This window comes from Perognathus longimembris, chromosome 26, assembly GCF_023159225.1.
Source record: "Perognathus longimembris pacificus isolate PPM17 chromosome 26, ASM2315922v1, whole genome shotgun sequence".
Lineage (NCBI taxonomy): Eukaryota > Metazoa > Chordata > Mammalia > Rodentia > Heteromyidae > Perognathus > Perognathus longimembris.
In genome coordinates, this window is record NC_063186.1 from 4249809 (window position 1) to 4269279 (window position 19471).

Sequence of the window (19471 nt, forward strand, 5' to 3'; positions counted from 1 at the left end):
ATCATTCTTTTTCAGTGGACTCAAAACATAATTCCCATTTATCTCCTAAAATGGAAGTCGATCCATATACCCGGAGAATAAGGTCCCGGAAATTTATAGATCATTTTACATTTTTATTAAGTTTTAGTGTATTGATCATGTATCTTGACTGGAAAAAGAGGATCATACCACAAGGACCATGCATTTGAGATGTGAATGCACAACAGGACATGTAACTGAAAGCAAACTTGACTAGATTCAGAAAAGGCTGTCTTGCTTACCTTCCAGTGGTGAAATCTAGCCACTACTGGTATTAATTTCAACGTTTTCCAACTCCCATCTTTCAAGCCATTTTGCTTTTGAGATTTGGTTTAAACTGAACTATATATAGCATTAGGTATCTCTTTGTGTACTCAAGCTCTGATAAACTGTTACTCTCCCTCACTTGGGCAGTTGGGAGCTATTCTTTTTTATACAAACTATTTTGAAGGTAATTCTTAAAATGTAATCAAATATTCAAATACAGATAAAACATTAAGTTGTATTTTGAAACAGTATTTCTGATTGTAACTGTTTTGGATACTGTATCCTAAGAAAAACTTTTCTATTAAATGCATTCCTATATGCTTACTAATTTAAGGACATTTTTTTCAGGATTATATAGTCTTATATATTATTCTAAGGGTAATTGCAATCAGTGTTAAAATGTAGCTGGCCAAAATGTAGGTGGGGTTTCAGAATAACAAATAGTGTGTATGTATGTGTGGGTGGGTAGGTAGGTACACAGGTAGACCAATCACTGTGTGCCTTATGTATATAATTAAAGGGAAATAGTTAAAAAAAAATTAAATGTACACTTTTTGTTTTGCAGTTAGCTGAGTCACCTTTTCAGTTTGTTTGTTGGTGGTTGTGCACTCAGGGCCTGGGCACTGTTCATCTTTTGCTGAAGGCTAGCACTATACCACTTTGAGCCACAGCGCTACTTCTGGTTTTCTGGTGATTAATTGGAGATAAGAGTCTCACTGGACTTTCCTGCCCAGGCTGGCTTTGATTAGATCTCAGATCTCAGCCTCCTTAGTAGCTAGGATTACAGATGTGAGCTACCAGCATCCGGCCTAGATGAACAGTATGTTGCCATAACTGAACATTGGCATTTTTATATGAATAAGCCTAAAAGGACTGAAGGGGAAATTATTTGCCAGCAGGAAACCTTTTATTTCTTTACCAATATTCCCCATATTCTCAGTAATGACAATAAATATGAATAGACAAAAGTTTGAGGCTTGTGCATTCTTTTTGCTTAAATGATGTCAACAGATGTTTGAAAATTAGGGAGGGAAAAACTAGGAGAAAATGAGAGGAGTGACATTGTCCCAAAAGGAATGTACTCATGGAAGTGGTGCTGTGGCTTAAAATGGTAGAGCGATAGCCCTGAGCAAAAGCGCTCAGAGACAGCACCCAGGCAGAGTTCCAGCCCCACGACCAAAAGGGTGGGGAAGAAATGTACTCATTACCTGACTTACATAACTATAAAACCGCTCTGTATTTTATAAAGAGAAAATCAGATTTACAAATACAAAACGAACATTTAAAATATATAAATGCCTGATAGAGAATATAAATAAGTCTTGGAAATTGGCAGGATATGTTTTAATGGATATAATGAGTTTTGTAGTATCAGTGTACTTTATAGATACTGGCAATTTACAGTTGACTCAAGTGAGAGAGAGGGACTATCTTTTGAGGGAGAGGTCATGAATTGACTAGACCGTTCAAGCACCTGTGGTTCATGAAAGTGAATTTATTTTGGGTGCGTTTGTGTACACAGATCTGGTTAGGTAAATGAAGCTTGATGAGTCTGCCTACCCTCACTGAAGAGTGGTTTAGGGGTGTGAAGGAAAGGCATTGTTGAAGGTGCTACTTAAATCTTCCCTGATAGTACTTAAGATGTCGCTGTTTTTAAGTGGGAAGCCCAATTTAGATTGCAGAGTACGCAGATGCCTTTATATGTTGTCATTTAAAACTTTAAAATTATCTCCCCTTCGTCCATTTGCTTTTATAAGTTTATGATCTCATGGCCAAAGGTTTGTTTTCCAGATTAATGTTGTGATATCCCTTTGTTTCATAGCCATGAAGCTCATGACGGCCCTGGTGAATGTCGCCTTAAACCTCAGTATCCACCAGGACAATACCCAGAGACAGTATGAAGCCGAGAGAAATAAAATGATTGGGAAGCGAGCCAACGAACGGTTGGAATTGCTACTCCAGAAACGCAAAGAGGTAAGGAAGCTTCTAGTAACTGATGGACTTTTGTTTTGTGAATGAGCAAGAAATACACTTTTCTTTTTGGTATTTTATATTTCCTTAACTTATTTGAAATTAGATCTCAAAGTTTTTCAAACTGATATATTCACCAGTGATTAAGTCCTATTTGATGACAAAGGAAGTGATACAGAACTGTTTTTTTGAAAGAAAGTAATAAAGTAATCTATAGGGCAACTTGAAAAATTGTCAAAGCAAGGTCAAAAAGCACAGTAAGAAACTAGTCTCTATAGGTCAGCAAATCCACATTTTTAGGAGCAAGTGTGTACTTTACCTGATGCATAAGGCATTGTAAAAAATAAAATTGGTCTCTCCGTCCCCTTCTCCTGTTGTGCTACAAATCCAACAGAAAGTCTCATCATCTACCACTAAGCTACACACTGAGGTCTTGTTCCCAGTTTTACAACAGAATGTTCGTATGTATGTTGAAAATGAATTTACACTGGGTTCTTCAATAAGAAACAAGATTAACTTTCAGTGAGGGGTGAGTGAGCTGCACTAGTTTCTGAACTTGGGTCTTGCATCTGCTTGAGCCAAGCCTTCAGTCCAAACATAGGAAACATTTTTATTGATCTAACTGGAAACATGTTTTACTATGTAGAGTTATCTTATCTTTTAGTTGAATAAAGAATATCATGGTGCAAAGCAACTGCAAATTTGTATCAGAACACTTACCATTAAATCATTAGCCATACTCTGTTAGCTGAATAAGACGACTATAACCAAGGGCCACAGGAAGAATGGCTTAAACAAAAGAAGTGTACTATCTCACTATTTGGAGGTGTGTTAGTCAGGATTTTCATCTTTGTGACAAATGCCTAAGGCACAGTTTTGAGGTTTTAGTCCAGGGTCTGCTGCATCCATTGCTTTAGTCCTGCAGTGATGCAGAATAGCATGCTGGCAGGAACATATGTCCAGACTGCGGGCTTTTCACAATTTTTCCGCTTTGCTTTCTGGTCCTGATTCTCACTGCAAAACTAGGGGAAAAAAGCCAGCAGCAATCAAGCAACAGCCTGAATTCTGAGCTGCCTTGAAATTTCCTCCTATGGATTAGTTAGCCAGCTTTAATTTCTGCTTCCCACCTACTTTCAAGGGATAAAGAAGTTATTTGCCAGAATGTCACGTGAATACCTCTAGTTCACTTCCCACCTGAAACATAGAAGGTGGATATTATTATGCAGGAAATCACAGGAGAAATTAGAACAAGAAATAAAGCATGGAAGGTCATTTTGTATCAGTGACTTTTCTGGCTTTTAAATGGTAAATAAGCTCAGTTCTAACTCATCAGCAGTGTTGCTTGAATTTGTCTTCACTATAGTATTTCATTTTGTTGCTGCATTCTCTACCCCCAGTGACCAGGGTCCTTTCTGTTGTCTCTTAAACTTTCATTTTGGGAACTTGACTTAGTGTTATGGACTACTTAGATGCAGAGTATTGTTTATTTTCATTTGATTACAGGCGGAAGTTGCTTGAACAGTGACAAAACACTGTCAAATATGGCCCCTTAATCATCAAAGACAAAAGTCACACCCTGAGCCTCTGGCTCATGGAGCTGTCTAGAATTTGAACCTAGTCCCCAAAGTGGATGGTACTTTGTATCATATACACTCAGCTACAAAACTCTTCTTTCTTAGTCATGGTGTAGTATGCATCTAGAGAGTAACTGATAGCAGAGAATAAGAACTTCCCAAACCACTGTGGTATAAATAATCTCAGACATCATTGCACAGTGAGCAAACAGGATACTCACCAGAATGAGAATGGTTGGGAGTTTAAAACTAACTGTTCATTCCAAACAAAAAAGTCAGTATTTCTGTTAATATTTTTTATTGGTTTTTCATTTCAGCTACAAGAGAATCAGGATGAAATTGAAAATATGATGAACTCTATTTTTAAGGGTATATTTGTTCATAGATACCGGTAAGGACTTTTTAAAGTCATTTACAAGTTCTTTAACTTAAAAAATACTACTTTTTTTGTAGTCTAATCTATGCACTTGAATTTCTAGTGTTTCAGTATGAATTAATCAAGTCATTAAATTATTTGGGCCTTAGATAAAACTGTTTTCACATTTGAGAATATTAAATATCTTTTCTTGCCTTGTGGTCCTGTCTTGTTCCACGATCAGCTGGTAATCTTTTAAAATACTTGGATAATAGTGAACAGGTAGTGAAGGGTTGCCCTGCAAGTGAGCTAGTAACTAAAGATGACACACAGCAGGGTGGCCGTTCTTGTTTGCTCTCACTTGGGGTCTTGAGAGCGATCATTGTTGAACAGTTGGTTTTTTTTCTCATATTCCATTGCAAATGGTTTAGTGTGTCTTTTATCAGGAAACTTTCTTTTTTTTTTGGCCAGTCCTGGGCCTTGGACTCAGGGCCTGAGCACTGTCCCTGGCTTCTTCCCGCTCAAGGCTAGCACTCTGCCACTTGAGCCACAGCGCCGCTTCTGGCCGTTTTCTGTATATGTGGTGCTGGGGAATCGAACCTAGGGCCTCGTGTATCCGAGGCAGGCACTCTTGCCACTAGGCTATATCCCCAGCCCCCAGGAAACTTTCTTTTAAATATAATACATTTTAAACGAACGTTTACAAGGGCACTTGGTGGCTCACACCTATAATCCTAGCTACTTTGGAGGCTAAGATCTGAGGATCACTGTGTGAAGCCAGTCCAGACAGGAAAGTCCATGACACTGTTATATCCAGTTAACTATATAAAAAATGAGAAGTGGAGCTGTGGCTCAAGTGATAGAGCACTAGTCTTGAGCATAAAAGCTTGGGGACAGTGCCTAGGCCCTGAGTTCAAGTCCCAGGACCAGCACTGAAATATACTTGTGTTAATTGTAAGTAAATTCATTCAGATACTACATTGTTTCTGTTACCTAATACTTTCCTGTTATTCTGATACTTTTCAGAGTATAGTTAATAAGTTAAGGAGATTGTTAAAGCAGGAAATAGTTTTTGTCTATGGAAATGTATATGCACAGATAATTTGGGTATTTTATTTTAAAAGAACATTTTAATTCAAAGTAGGCTTTACTTACTACCCATTTTGAAACAAGCCAAGAATATTGACTAGGGATTATTGGAGTTCTTCATCTTGTACAAGCTTGTCTTCTAATCCATTAATGCATTATTGACATATTTATTCGGCAGAAAGGACTTAAATATACCTGCCCTGCAGTATTTATGAGGGCAAGCCAAATAATTTGATTTTGCGTGTGTGTGTGTGTGTACTCATGTACATATATATATATATATATAAATTCTTTTTGTTAAATTACTGCCACGAATAGGATAATAAATATATCTGTCATCTTTAAAAACTGTTTTCCCAGTACTTAGTAATTCTTCCCTATCTCCTTTCCTGTCACTCTCTTCTCCTTTGGTCCTTTTTTACTAAAATAGGATTTTTTACTCTTTTATCAGTTTCTCAGTGAGCACTGCTTTAACTCCTCCCTACCTTCCATCATTTTATGCACTCTGTTCCCTGCAGTGCCCTGTGCTAATACTCAGCCCCCTCGGTGAATGTTAATCACATTCCGGTAAGCTATCTCTGAGCTCTCAAGTTCTTACTTGCAGACTCATAAAGAACACAGTATGATGTTCAGTGATCCCTTCAGCTGTTCATTTCTCCTTTGTAGATAGACTCTTTTGGAAAATCTGTTTTGTTTTCAGCCAAATCTTGCCAACAGAATTGGTTGAAATGTGAATTTATTTTATGCTGCAGTTCAGATTTTTGGCATTCATAATTACTTCCTACTCCAGAGCTCTTGTGAGATTCCTGGTGCATGAGCAGTAACTGGGTCAGTGCCCACATATTATCCAAGAGTTTTTCTCAGAATTTATGTTACAGTCATCATAATTTAGGCAATAAAAAACATGTAAGTAAAATTCACTAGACTTAAATTCCCCCCCCCCACCTTTTTTGTTGTTGTTGCCAGTCCCGGGGCTTGAACTCAGGACCTGGGCACTGTCCCTGAGCTTCTTTTGCTTGGGGCTAGCACTCTACCATTTGAACCACAGCACTACTTCTGGCTTTTCCTGTGTATGTGGTGGTTAGGAATCAAACCCCTAGGGCTTACTGCATCCTAGGCAAGCACTCTACCACTAGACCACACTACCAACCTCAAATTTCCCTTTTCTTTTCTTTTTTTGGCCAGTCCTGGGCCTTGGACTCAGAGCCTGAGCACTGTCCCTGGCTTCTTTTGCTCAAGGCTAGCACTCTGCCACTTGAGCCACAGCACCACTTCTGGCCGTTTTCTATGTATGTGGTGCTGGGGAATTGAACCCAGGGCTTCATGTGTATGAGGCAAGCACTGTTGTCACTAGGCCATATTCCCAGCCCAAATTTCCCCCTTCTATAGGCAAAAAAAGTGTTTTGTTTTGTTTTTTAATATAATTGCGATTTCCTATTTCTGTTTTTAGCTGTTTGCAGAAAAATGATATGAAAATTGATCTGTCTTCTGAATGTCTTTAATACCTTTCTTCTTGACTTATTTGCTCCCCTCCCCCTTTTATCTTTATTTGGGGAGTTTATAAATGCTTCAGGTAGACATTACTTTTTTTTTCTTTTCTTTTTTCAGTCCTGAGGCTTGAACTCTGGACCTGGGCACTGTCCCTGAGACCCTTTTGCTCAAGGCTAGCACTCTACCACTTGAGCTACAGCGACACTTTTGTTTTTTTCTTTGATTTCATTGGAGATAAGAGTCTCACAGACTTTCCTGTCCAGGTTGGCTTCAAACCATGATCCTCTTATCTCAGCCTCCTGACTAACAAGGATGACAGGCGTGAGCCACTGGTGCCCAGCCCAGCTGACATTAAATGGGATGAGGCAGTTGGGAGTAGATTATTACTACCTAAGGGTAATAGGAAAACCAGTCATTGTGGGGACTCCCTTACAAGAAAAAATACGTTTGTATCAAAACATGTTGTAATCAACTCAGAGAATATGTAGAAAGATACATCCATTTAAATACAATGTTCCTTGAGGGTAAGAAAGCAATGTCTAGTAGTTGGAAGATAAGACAAAAATCATGGAGAAGCTGAAGCTTCACTGGAACCTGAAAGAACATTCCAGAGTGAGAGAATAGAATAAGATGGAGATGATGACAGGCATGAAGATGACCACAGACATGCACATGCTGGTGCAGTTGAGCTGTTCCAACGGAAGGCCTGATTGATGAGACAGTTTGTCATTAGATTGATAAGGGTCCTTGATAGTACTAAAACTAATATGAAGGGTTTTTGGTTTTTTTGCCATAAAAATTACCTCTAAACTTGGAAGTGTTAAGGCAGCAGTTGTCATGTCGTAGTTGGCCCAGGACCATTGTGCTATACACTCAGAAAGTTTGAAAAAGGCGGGCTGGGGATATGGCCTAGTGGCAAGAGCGCTCGCCTCGTATACATGAGGCCCTGGGTTCGATTCCCCAGTACCACATATACAGAAAATGGCCAGAAGTGGCGCTGTGGCTCAAGTGGCAGAGTGCTAGCCTTGAGCAAAAAGAAGCCAGGGACAGTGCTCAGGCCCTGAGTCCAAGGCCCAGGACTGGCCAAAAAAAAAAAAAGAAAAAGAAAAGAAAAAGGAGTATAAAATGTGTTGCCTTGGGCTGGGAGTGGGGCTTAGTGGTAGAGAGCTTGCCTAGCATTCACACTGTGGCTCAAGTGGTAGAGTGAAGGGAAGGGATAGTGCCCAGGCCCTGAGATCAAGCTCCAGAACTGGCTAAATAAATAGAATGTTTTGCCATAAAGAAATGGGAAATGTTTGAGATAATATATATGTTTAACCCAATTTAAATATTAGGCACTGCATATATGTATTGAAACATCACATTTGACCCTATCAGTATGTATGAATTTTATGTGTGTCAGCGAAATTGACAGTTGTAATCTGTAGTATTGTTTGAGAGTTTCCACCGTTTTTATCCTTAAGCAATGACAGGAGCCTAGAATGGGGATTTATTAAAATAAGGAATGAAATATTATGAGTCCTCACACTTACTTTGTCAAGAGATAAAGACAAGGAAAAGTCCCTTAATATTAAAGAGTGACAGATTGCCTTGTATAATTTAGAGGATTTTTAAATATTTTAGTTACACTAGTTAAATCAAAAATCCTGAAGATTAATTTGAAAAGAAAGTTAAGATTCACCATATTTTTCAAAATATTTTTTTAAAGCTAGGCATAACAGCCTAGGTAAGGTAAGGTAAAAGTGTTAGCAACTGCATTTGTTTACAATTCACAAATGAACTCAAGTGTAGGGAAACATCCTAAGAGTATTACATTGGATGCTTACAGGAAAATGAAGAGCCATCTGGGCAGCGAGCCAGAATCCTGACATGTAGACTTGTGTTGCCACTACGTTACAGTACAGTCAGTCACCAGGATTGTTCCCCTTCTAAGTGACTGGATCATTATTCCCCGTTCCTTGGCTTAAACAATCATTTAATTAAAGGTGAAGGGCCTGGGACTTGTATGAAGTGCTAAGTGTTATTCTGTACATGTACAGATTATCCTATATATGGAGCGTTTAATTATTTTAAAATAATGTAATTGTGCCCCCATAGATATATAACTAGTTTGTGTTCAATCGTAACATTATTTTCTCTTAATTTATTAGCTATGTAGTAGCTTATAAAGCTTAATCATTTTATAGAGACAAAATTCTTGAGTTCTACATTAGCTATGTATATTTGGATGTGGTAGTCTAGTTTTCGCCAAAGATTTGACGTTTGTTGGCTCTGTTATGCCTGTGAGACTCTCAGAAAGCTCCAAATGCCATTGCATGTCCCAGTGGAAGTAAAGCATGGGGCAAAAACTAGGCATTATGTAGTGTGAGATTGGTAGTTTTTATTTTGTAGAAACTATAAAATAAAACAAACCAGAAACTCAAAAGTGGAGACCGTTGAGGGAAATACATCACCAGAAGTTGAGGCCAGGCTTCATGGATACTGAAGCAGAATGGTCACAAGTTTGAGCCCAGCCTAGGATACATAGCAAGACTCTGTCTCAAAAAACAAAAAAGAAAGAATTTTTAAATTTTGTCTGAAAGTGAATATAAATGCATTCCAGCTTTGGATATAAGCCAGAGGATTTTCTGCCTCTACCCCTTTCTAGTGATGCAATTGCTGAGATTAGAGCCATTTGTATTGAAGAGATTGGAGTGTGGATGAAAATGTATAGTGATGCCTTCCTCAATGATAGCTACCTAAAGTATGTGGGCTGGACTCTTCACGACAGGGTAAGTTACTATCTCCCAGGTTTTGATAATGGACATGCTTAGAATAGTACTACAAATCAAAACTTCTATGGCTGATATTCTTGAAAGTTGTAACAATCCGAAATATAAGACGATACAAATGAGTAATTGTAAATATGATGATCATACTGAAACTTGAGATGCTGGCCCATGCATGGCTCTTGTTTTATTGCAATGCAATATTCTTAAAGTACATGTAGTGCATATAGTTTTATTTAAATGCAATGTTCATGGTCTTGCTATACCATTCCTGGGCATATATCTGAAGGATGTAAGTCAGCATACAAGAGTGATGCATGAACATTCCTGTGCTTGCCAACATTATTACTGGAGCATAGAAGTTTCATTTGTTTCTGAATCCTTTTGAGAAAATTGTCTAGATTTCTAGATGGTCTTCAATGATTGATGACCAACAACCAGTACTCTTAAGTTAATGACTATCTAGAAAACGTCCTGCCAGCAAATAACATCCCCAGGACTCGTTTAAATATTTTCCTTTTACTCTTTGGTTTCCCTAGCTGCTCTTGTAGGGATATGAGAAGCTCTAGTAAATATTTGTTGCATTAATACATGATGATCCTTTAAAACGAAACTGTGTTTCTACAGGATTATTCCATAATTATATATAGGAAAAATGAACATCACCTTCTCTGATTATAATATAGATTAAAAATTCTAAGGACTTCAGGACAATATGAATAATACTTCATAATCTGTCAACATTGATATAAGTTTGAAAAGGTTAACTAAGCAATTTGCAGTGTATTTTTTGTTAAGAGTAAGTTCAACACAGACTACGTACTACCCAGTCTTATCTTGTAATGTAATATGAATGGTTAATCTGAAATTTATGTTAATCTTCATGTAGTTTTAAGGTGGTTTTTTTTTTTAATTCTTGTGGCATGGAATTGACTATTTTTTTGGTATTTTTGAAGCAAGGGGAAGTCAGACTGAAGTGTTTGAAAGCTCTCCAGAGCCTATATACCAACAGAGAGTTATTCCCCAAATTGGAGCTATTTACTAATCGATTCAAGGTCAGTATCAAGAATGATGATTTTTGCTTTCTACTTTACACATGCCAGGTGTAGCTAATGTGACAAATGACATTACCTACCACAGCAAGTATTTAGTTCCTCGTTTTATTGTCAAGATGATATACAGAGGGGTTACAGTTACATACTTAGGTAGTTAGTACATTTCTTGTCTTACTTGTTACCTACTTCCTCATTTTTCTCCCACCATCCCTCCCCTCAAGCCACTCCCACCCCACCCCACCTCCGCTTTCATCATTTATTTTTTTAACTTTCTCAATGATGGAGACATCGTCATTCTAATTAACAATAATTATGAATTCTACATAGTTCCTCTTAAGTAGATACGTCCATCTTGCTTTACAACAGATGTGTCCAATGTGTTCCTTTTTTTTTGTTAGTCCTGGGGCTTGAACTCTGGGCCTGGGCACTGTCCTTGAGCCTCTTTTTGCTCAAGGCTGGCGCTCTAGTACTTGAGCCAGAGAGCCACTCTGTCCTTTTCTAAGTAGTTTATTAGAGATAAGAACCTCAGGGATTTTCCTGCTCGGGCTGGCTTTGAACTGCTATCATCAGATCTCAGCCTCCTGAGTAGCTAGGATTACAGCTGTGAACCATCAGTGCCTGGCATGTCTTCTTATTTCATGCCTTTGAGGTTAATCTTTTTTTTTTTTTTTTGCCAGTCCTGGGCCTTGAACTCAGGGCCTGAGCACTGTCCCTGGCTCCTTTCTGCTCAAGGATAGCACTCTGCCAACTTGAGCCACAGTGCCACTTCTGGCCATTTTCTATATATGTGGTGCTGGGGAATCGAACCCAGGGCTTCAGGGATATGAAGCAAGCACTCTTGCCACTAGGCCATATTCCCAGCCCTATTTCATGCCTTTGAAAGAAGGCTCTCTGGTTTAAGCTAGGTATTTATAGTATATTAATATGATAAGCTGGGTGTTAGTGGCTCATATGCCTGTAATCCTAGCACTCAGGAAGCTAAAATATGAGGATTGCAATTCAAAGCCATCCTGGGCAGTAAAGTCTGTGAGACTCTTATTTCCACTTAGTCACCCCAAAAAAGCCAGAAGTGGAACTGTGTCTCAAGTGACAGAGCACAAGCCTCCAGCTGAAAAAGCTCAAAGACAGTACCCAGGCCCTGAGTTCAACCTCAGGACCTCCGCCCCCCCCAAAGGAAAAAAAAAAACGAAACAAAAAAAAACAGTTGATGAGGAAGATCTTAAATTAATAAATATACAACTCCCCCTTTATGTAAGAACTATGATAATACAGTTTCAGTAGTGAAGTTTTCCATTTACTGTTCCCACTGTGGTATATGCACCCTAGAATACATTTCTCTGGCTTATTTATACCACAGTTCATTTATAATTTTTTTCAGGATCGCATTGTATCAATGACACTTGATAAAGAATATGATGTTGCTGTGGAAGCTATTCGATTGGTTACTCTGATACTTCAGTAAGTGTAATATCTGTTACTACATTAATCTTCTGACATGACATGCCTTTTTTCTAGCATTTCTAATATATTTCATCATTTCATCTGAGTTATTATTAATGTCTTTGTCTATGGATATAAGCTTATAGAAGAATTATATAGATGTTATTCTCTTGTTTTTTTTTTGGTCAGTCCTGGGGCTTGGACTCAGGGCCTGAGCACTGTGTCCCTGGCTTCTTTTTGCTCAAGGCTAGCACTCTGCCACTTGAGCCACAGCGCCACTTCTGGCCATTTTCTGTATTTGTGGTGCTGGGGAATCGAACCCAGGGCCTCATGTATATGAGGCAGGCACTCTTGCCACTAGGCCATATCCCCAGCCCTATTCTCTTGTTTTATCTTTTTTTTTTTTGCCAGTCCTGGGGCTTGGACTCAGGGCCTGAGCACTGTCCCTGGCTTCTTTTTGCTCAAGGCTAGCACTCTGCCACTTGAGCCACAGTGCCACTTCTGGCCATTTTCTGTATATGTGGTGCTAGGGAATCGAACCCAGGGCTTCAAGTATACGAGGCAAGCGCTCTTGCCACTAGGCCATATCCCCAGCCCTTGTTTTATCTTTATTTTTTTGAATTGTATCTAACATATCATAAAGGGAAATGCTTTCAAAGTAAGATAAAGAAAGCTGTCAGTTTTAAATAAAGGTAAAACTAAAAGCAAGCATGGTTTTGGTTCTGAACATTTCAGTGGAAGCGAAGAAGCCCTTTCCAATGAAGACTGTGAAAATGTTTACCATTTGGTATATTCAGCACATCGCCCTGTCGCTGTGGCAGCTGGAGAGTTCCTTCACAAAAAGTAAGTGTGTTTGAAAGCATGTTGTACTTTTGTGTACTGATTTTAGAACTCATAGAAAGGAGTAATAGTGTCTGAACACAGTGCTGAGGCGGGGTACATTTCCCAGCAGCTCAGGAGCTGTGATTGTTTTCCAGCGCGCGCGTGCGCACGCACGCCCACACCCCCACCCACGAATCATATCTTAACTCCTCATCCTGACACACACACACACACACCCCCCACCCCCCACCCATGAATCATATCTTAACTCCTCATCCTGACACACACACACACACCACCCACAAATCATATCTTAACTCCTCATCCTAACACACCACACACACACCACCCACGAATCATATCTTAACTCCTCATCCTAACACACACACAGACACACACACACACACACACACACACACCCCACCCACGAATCATATCTTAACTCCTCATCCTGTAACCTGAAAGGGTGGTTCTAGATGGGAATGGGAGTGGAGATTAGGGACTCTCATGAGGTTTATAAAAGTTTCACCCAGTCTTTTTTTTCCTCCCTTTGAAATATCTACCTTTCAACGTTTGTAATCTAAATGTAGTGGTAGCACCTTAGATCTCACAAATTTTCAGGTTTTATTTTTTTCCCTACTTCTCTCTCGCGATGAAGATGATTCTAATCAGTAATATCTACTGATTCTGATAGTTTTATGTATATTATAGTTTATTTAAATTTCTTAGCATTTTTGGCAAACCACTGAACTATTGAAAGCTTATGAATATAAACATTTGTTAGAAATATATTTTCAATTGTGGATGAATGTATAATCCTACAGTTATTGGTAGAGTAGTTCATTCTTCTAGTGTGTACATTTTTAATTGCATCTTGTCCTTCATTATTTATATGGTTTATAGGTTTAAAATAGTAGCTTTGGTTATTGGCAGGTGGACCTTCTAGTCTATTACAATACTCTGTGATTATGGACTTTGAATTTTATGAAGGAGCATAAAAGTGGTAAATCATGCACTGGGCAGCCATGATAACTTTGATAATGAGCAGTCCTGGCATTCTAGCTTTTGAATTTTACTGTTGCAATAACAAATGATTCTGTACTCAGTTGTACTATTTAAAGCCGGTAAAGTCTCTGGTAAGAACCTTTTTGTAACTGGTAGCCAGATCTTAGTTATTCTGGTAATGAAATTCAAGAAGAAGAAAGTCAAAGTTTACAGGCATGAACATCAGGGCAGTTCACACATGCTGAGCAAGCACGCTACCACTAGCTGTGTTTCTAGTCTCTGTTGCATAAGTTCCAAATAACATTGAGCTTGCCAGTCACTCATGTGAATAGAATAGAGTGAAGCATTTCTCAATATTTAAGTATCTGTATTGTATGAGGAAATTTGAAACATTGGTTGAATTTTTTTATTGAAATATTTCACATGGAAATCCAGAAAGGTATACCTTTATCATTATTGAGAGAGAGAGAGAGAGAGAGTGTGTGTGTTTGGGGGGTATGGGGGGTTGAACTTAGGGACTGGGTGCTGTCCCTGAGCTTTTTCACTTACGGCTGGAGCTCTACCACTTTGAGCCACAGTGCCACTTCTGGTTTTTGTTTTCCTGTGATTAATTGGAGGTAAATCTCACAAGATTTTCCTGCCTTGGCTGGCTTTGAACCATAATCCTCAGATCTCAGTCTCCTGAGTAGCTAGGATGACAGTTGTGAATCACCAGCGCCCGACTACATTTTCTGTATGGTTGTACTATACAATTTTTTTTTTCCAGATCTAGCCTTTTGACCCATATAGGCTTCAGTTCCAATTGCATCGAACTAGATTGGTAATCTGATCTCTGATATTGTCATTTTTATTTAACAACACTGAAGTGTAGTTACTAGGGTGGTAAAAGAAAAAAAAAAACAAATTTGTCTCTATGTGAATTGTAACACCCTTTCTTGTTTCTCTTTCTCTTTGCAGGCTGTTTAGCAGGCATGATCCACAAGCGGAAGAAGCATTAGCAAAGAGGAGAGGAAGGAACAGTCCAAATGGGAACCTCATCAGGATGCTTGTTCTTTTCTTTCTTGAAAGTGAGGTAAATTTTTTCCTATTTTATTTTTTCCTATGTTATTTAATTCCTTGTGATCAATTAGGATTATGTTGATCAATGGAAAACAAGCCAGTTTCCTATTTAATTTCCTTGATGAGCTCCTTTTTATCAAGTAGTTGTACAAAGAGGCTTCAATTCAGTAACTCAGATGATGAGTTCAGTGCATCTCGATCATTGTCACCCCATGAGTTCTTGATTATGAAATCAATACTCAATAATTTGTGTGGGAAGAAGTTCTGACTATATATGCAAGTATGGCTCAACATTGAATATATACTGGTAATTATTAAACTTTCAACTGTTGTAGAAATGCAGTACTACATTCTTGAAAATATTTTCCTGTTTTTTCTTGTGTGGGTGTATATATACCCCTTTTAAGTTATATTATTCAGCAGTCTGAGGGCTAGTATTGTGGTTGAGTGGTAGAGTGCTTGGCTAACATGTACACAGACAGCTCTTGGTTCACTTTCCAGCACCAGAAACAAGCAAAGCGGTGGAACTTGTCAAGCTGTTAAAAACGTTAGTTTTTACTTGTTTGGAAAGTGTTTAATACTGAAAAGGGAAAGTGTGAAGTTTAGATGTTTTAAATGATAGTTGTACAATTCCGTTAGTATCCAGTTGTCAATCATCATTATGATTTACACTAGTATGTTACCAGGACCAAAAGTACAGCTTACTTTGCTGAGTAAAGTGTTTTTTGGTACTTCTATCTGTATTTCCTACTACTAGCATGACAACTAACATGCACTGAGTTTGGAACTGAGAATTGAGAAAAGAGCAAAGAAAATGTGAAAATCTAAGATGCATTTTTAATTTGGAAAATTAAATTAAAATTAAATTTTGATTTGGGGACACTGAGGAGAAGCACAAATTCAAGTTCAGCCTGGACTACCTACCTAGCAAGTTCAAAGCCAGCCTGAATGAATTCCCTAGTGAATTCTGAAAAAATAAGAGAGTACTGGGGAGTAAGGAGATAAGGGAAACCTGGAAGAGAAAAGAGGAAGGGAATAATTGACTAAGAATGTTTTGACTGCGTACTGCCTACCAGGGCAACTTATTAAAAGTACCGGTGTGATTCAGTGACTCAAGTGGGACCAGCACATTCTGCGTTTCTAACCAGTTTCTAGCTCATACTGGCCATTCTCTGTGCATAATAAAGATAAAAACACTGTTCAGTCCTTGTGTTTTCTGCTATTTGCTAATGTTAAAAACAGTGTTAAAACTTCAAGACAGGGCTGGGGATATGGCCTAGTGGCAAGAGTGCTTGCCTCATATACATGAGGCCCTAGGTTGGATTCCCCAGCACCACATATACAGAAAATGGCCAGAAGTGGCGCTGTGGTTCAAGTGGCAGAGTGCTAGCCTTGAGCAAGAAGAAGCTAGGGACAGTGCTCAGGCCCTGAGTCCAAGCCCCAGGACTGGCCAAAAAAGAAAACTTCAAGACAAACATCCTATGTCACTCAGTTGTCCCATCTCTTAAGTTTAGACAGAGTAAAACAGTGGTGAATAAAAGGAAGGAAGGAGAGAGGAAAGAAAGATAAAAAGAGGGGAAAGGAAGGATGGACAGACGTACGGTATCACAGCATATTTCCCAGTTTTCCTGTATGACATTCTTGTTTGCTGCAGAAGCTACTGCAAACTGTATTTAAGGGTTCTGGTTGGTTCATGGTCTTTACATTGGCCTGTATTTTACATGAAACATTGTTGGTGGAAATTGTTCTTACCCTGTTGCGTTAGTGTACACTTAACAGTTAAATACATTACTGAGGCTGGATTCTTTTAGTATGATGGCGTTCCAGCCATGTTGGAATGAGACTGAGTTCCTCTTTGTTTTACTGTACAGACATGTAATTAATAACATTTTAGTAAGAGCCTCATAAATGTTGAGTTGATGGACTGAGAGCTCATAAAGAATAATCAATGAGTTGCAGATCATTTAACTGGCTTCAATGATTGAATTACTGTTTTTCTTTGTTTTACGGGAATATGAATTGGTAATGTTTTAATAATAGAATTTTAGATGCTGGAAGTTTACCTTTCGTGTAAAATTAAGAAAATTAGGAGATCTTTCTAAACTACTTTTTAATTTTCCTTTGCATCAAAAAGTGACATTTTCAACAACTCCAGCTTTTATGGCAATTACTAATTTCAAGTGACAAAGTCCATTGGATTTTAGATGCATGCCAGTGGTACATGATATTTGAGTGTAATGAGTTGATTCCTGTGGTTTACACAGGTTTATAGGCAGTTTATTGTGCAACGTGTGGTGAGTTTTTTTAAATAGGGAGAAAGAAGCTTATAATTAAAATTTTACGTTCTTCAAAGTCATTGGTGACTATTTCAGTAGTTCTGTAACAGTGAAGATCCAGTATAGAAGTATTTATAGATATTTTAGGCTCAGTAATATGGGAAGCTTATATAGCTTATAAATTATTTGTTATGACCAGTTGACCCAAACAGTGAGGAATTTGTGGAAGCTATAAAGGAAATGAGAAAAGATGGATACATTCATAGCCCCGTCAGGCAAAACTAGAAAATCAGATAAACACATATACAATACCCAGGGTACCAAAACCAAATACAGTGACAACAGGGGCTAAACCATACATGGGGGGGGAGGGGCAGGGAATGCACGTTTATCTGGATTAGGGAAGAGAAGGGGAACATCAAAATGCTCAGACAAAGGATAAAAGGCAAACCAATGCAACAGCAATACTCACAAGACAATATGGTAGAAATTAACTATGAGTTGGGAGGAGAGAGAATGGGAGAAAAATGAGGGAGGAGGTAACAAGTTTGACAAGAAATTATTCACTACCTTACCTATGGAACTGTAACCTCTCTGTACATCACTTTGACAACAAAATTAAATTTAAAAAATACAAAATTACTTTTTTTTTTTTTTTTGGCCAGTCCTGGGCCTTGAACTCAGGGCCTGAGCACTGTCCCTGTCTTCTTTTTGCTCAAGGCTAGCACTCTGCCACTTGAGCCACAGCGCCACTTCTGGCCGTTTTCTGTATATGTGGTGCTAGGGAATCGAACCCAGGGCCTCATGTATACGAGGCAAGCTCTCTTGCCACTAGGCCATATCCCCAGCCCCCAAAATCACTTTTTAAAAACTACAGTTTCCTATAGATCTCTAAAGATCAAAGCAACAGAAGACCGATGGTTGAAAAACAGTTTTTTAGGATGTAATTTTGGAAAGTTTGAAGGTACCTTATTGCAAGCCATGCCTATGTTCTTTGCAAGCAAAAATGCCATTTGTATTATTTCCTTTGGTTTTTGTGGATCTTTGGGTGACTGAGTGTGTTTTTCTGAGGCTTTCTGGAACCAGGGCATTCAAATTTTTTTTTGTTTTTAATGCAGAATTAAGGCCAAAAAAGAGAGCATTAGGGCTGGGGATATGGCCTAGTGGTAAAGTGCTTGCCTCTTATACATGAAGCCTTGGGTTCAATTCCCCAGTACCACGTATACAGCAAACGGCCAGAAGTGGCACTGTGGCTCAAGTGACAGAGTGTTAGCCTTGAGCAAAAAGAAGCCAGGGACAGTGCTCAGGCCCTGAGTCCAAGCCCCAGGACTGGCCAAAAAAAAAAAAAAGAATCCAGGGATAGTGCTCAGGCCCTGAGTCCAAGCCCCAGGACTGGCAAAACAACAGCCACAACAACAAAAAACCCACAAAAAAAAAAAAAAGAGAGCATTAAATGGTCATCAAAATTCAAATTGAAGTTAAGAATATACAGTTAAGAATGGAAGAAGAAAACCAGTTCAGGTGCTAATAAATGTGCCAGTGTAATAACAGTGGATAACAAGCAGGTCTAAAAAGTCAACTTTGTGAGTGGGGAATGCGGCTTAGTGGTAGAGCACTTGCCTACCATGCATAAAAGGCCCTGGGTTTGATTCCTCAGCATCACATATATAGAAAAAGCCAGAAGTGGTGCTGTGGCTCAAGTGGTAGAGCGCTAGCCTTGAGCAAAAGATGCCAGGGACAGTGCCCAGGCCATGAATTCAAGCCCCAGGACTAGTACAAAAATAAATACAAGGTGGCCTTCATTCTTTATTGGCTTCTGATGAGAAAATCTTTTTCCCTCACCATTGCAAGCACATGACAAATAATAGTTGAGGGCAGATGTTAGCTCAGTTGCGGAGCCATGGCCTACACACACAAGGCCCTGGGTTTGACCACCATTGGAAAAGCAAAATAATATTTATCCGTTGATGTGCTTTTTTCTTCCAATGTGTTATTTTTTCGCTCTTCAGTCTTCTCAGAGCACAAATTAGTTTTAGCAACCCAATAATGGGTTGCAATCTAGTTTGAAATGTACTGATCTCAAGAGGGTGGTTTAGAGTTGGGCATCATGAGCCTTAAAGGTTGGCGGCTCATTTATACAAAGGTTGAAAGAAAATTTGAGTATCAGAAACTGAAGTAATGCCAGGATGTTTTGTACTCAGGTTCCCTGCAGTCTTCTTTGGTACCATTCCTTTTTGGTATCATCCAAGATTTATTGACTAGCAAGCATAAGAGTTTGGTG

General features: G+C 38.8%; 1 protein-coding gene across 2 annotated transcripts in view; it reads left to right on the plus strand.

Moving 5' to 3' along the window:
• Stag1 (stromal antigen 1) overlaps window positions 1–19471 on the plus strand; it is a 150826-nt gene that overhangs the window by 100330 nt on the left and 31025 nt on the right. For both annotated transcript variants that reach the window (XM_048334971.1, XM_048334972.1), the window contains 7 exons: window positions 2108–2259; window positions 4148–4221; window positions 9413–9536; window positions 10490–10588; window positions 11967–12046; window positions 12764–12871; window positions 14813–14927. In XM_048334971.1, the coding sequence (XP_048190928.1) occupies window positions 2108–2259; window positions 4148–4221; window positions 9413–9536; window positions 10490–10588; window positions 11967–12046; window positions 12764–12871; window positions 14813–14927 (752 nt within the window). The remainder of the gene's footprint in view (window positions 1–2107; window positions 2260–4147; window positions 4222–9412; window positions 9537–10489; window positions 10589–11966; window positions 12047–12763; window positions 12872–14812; window positions 14928–19471) is intronic.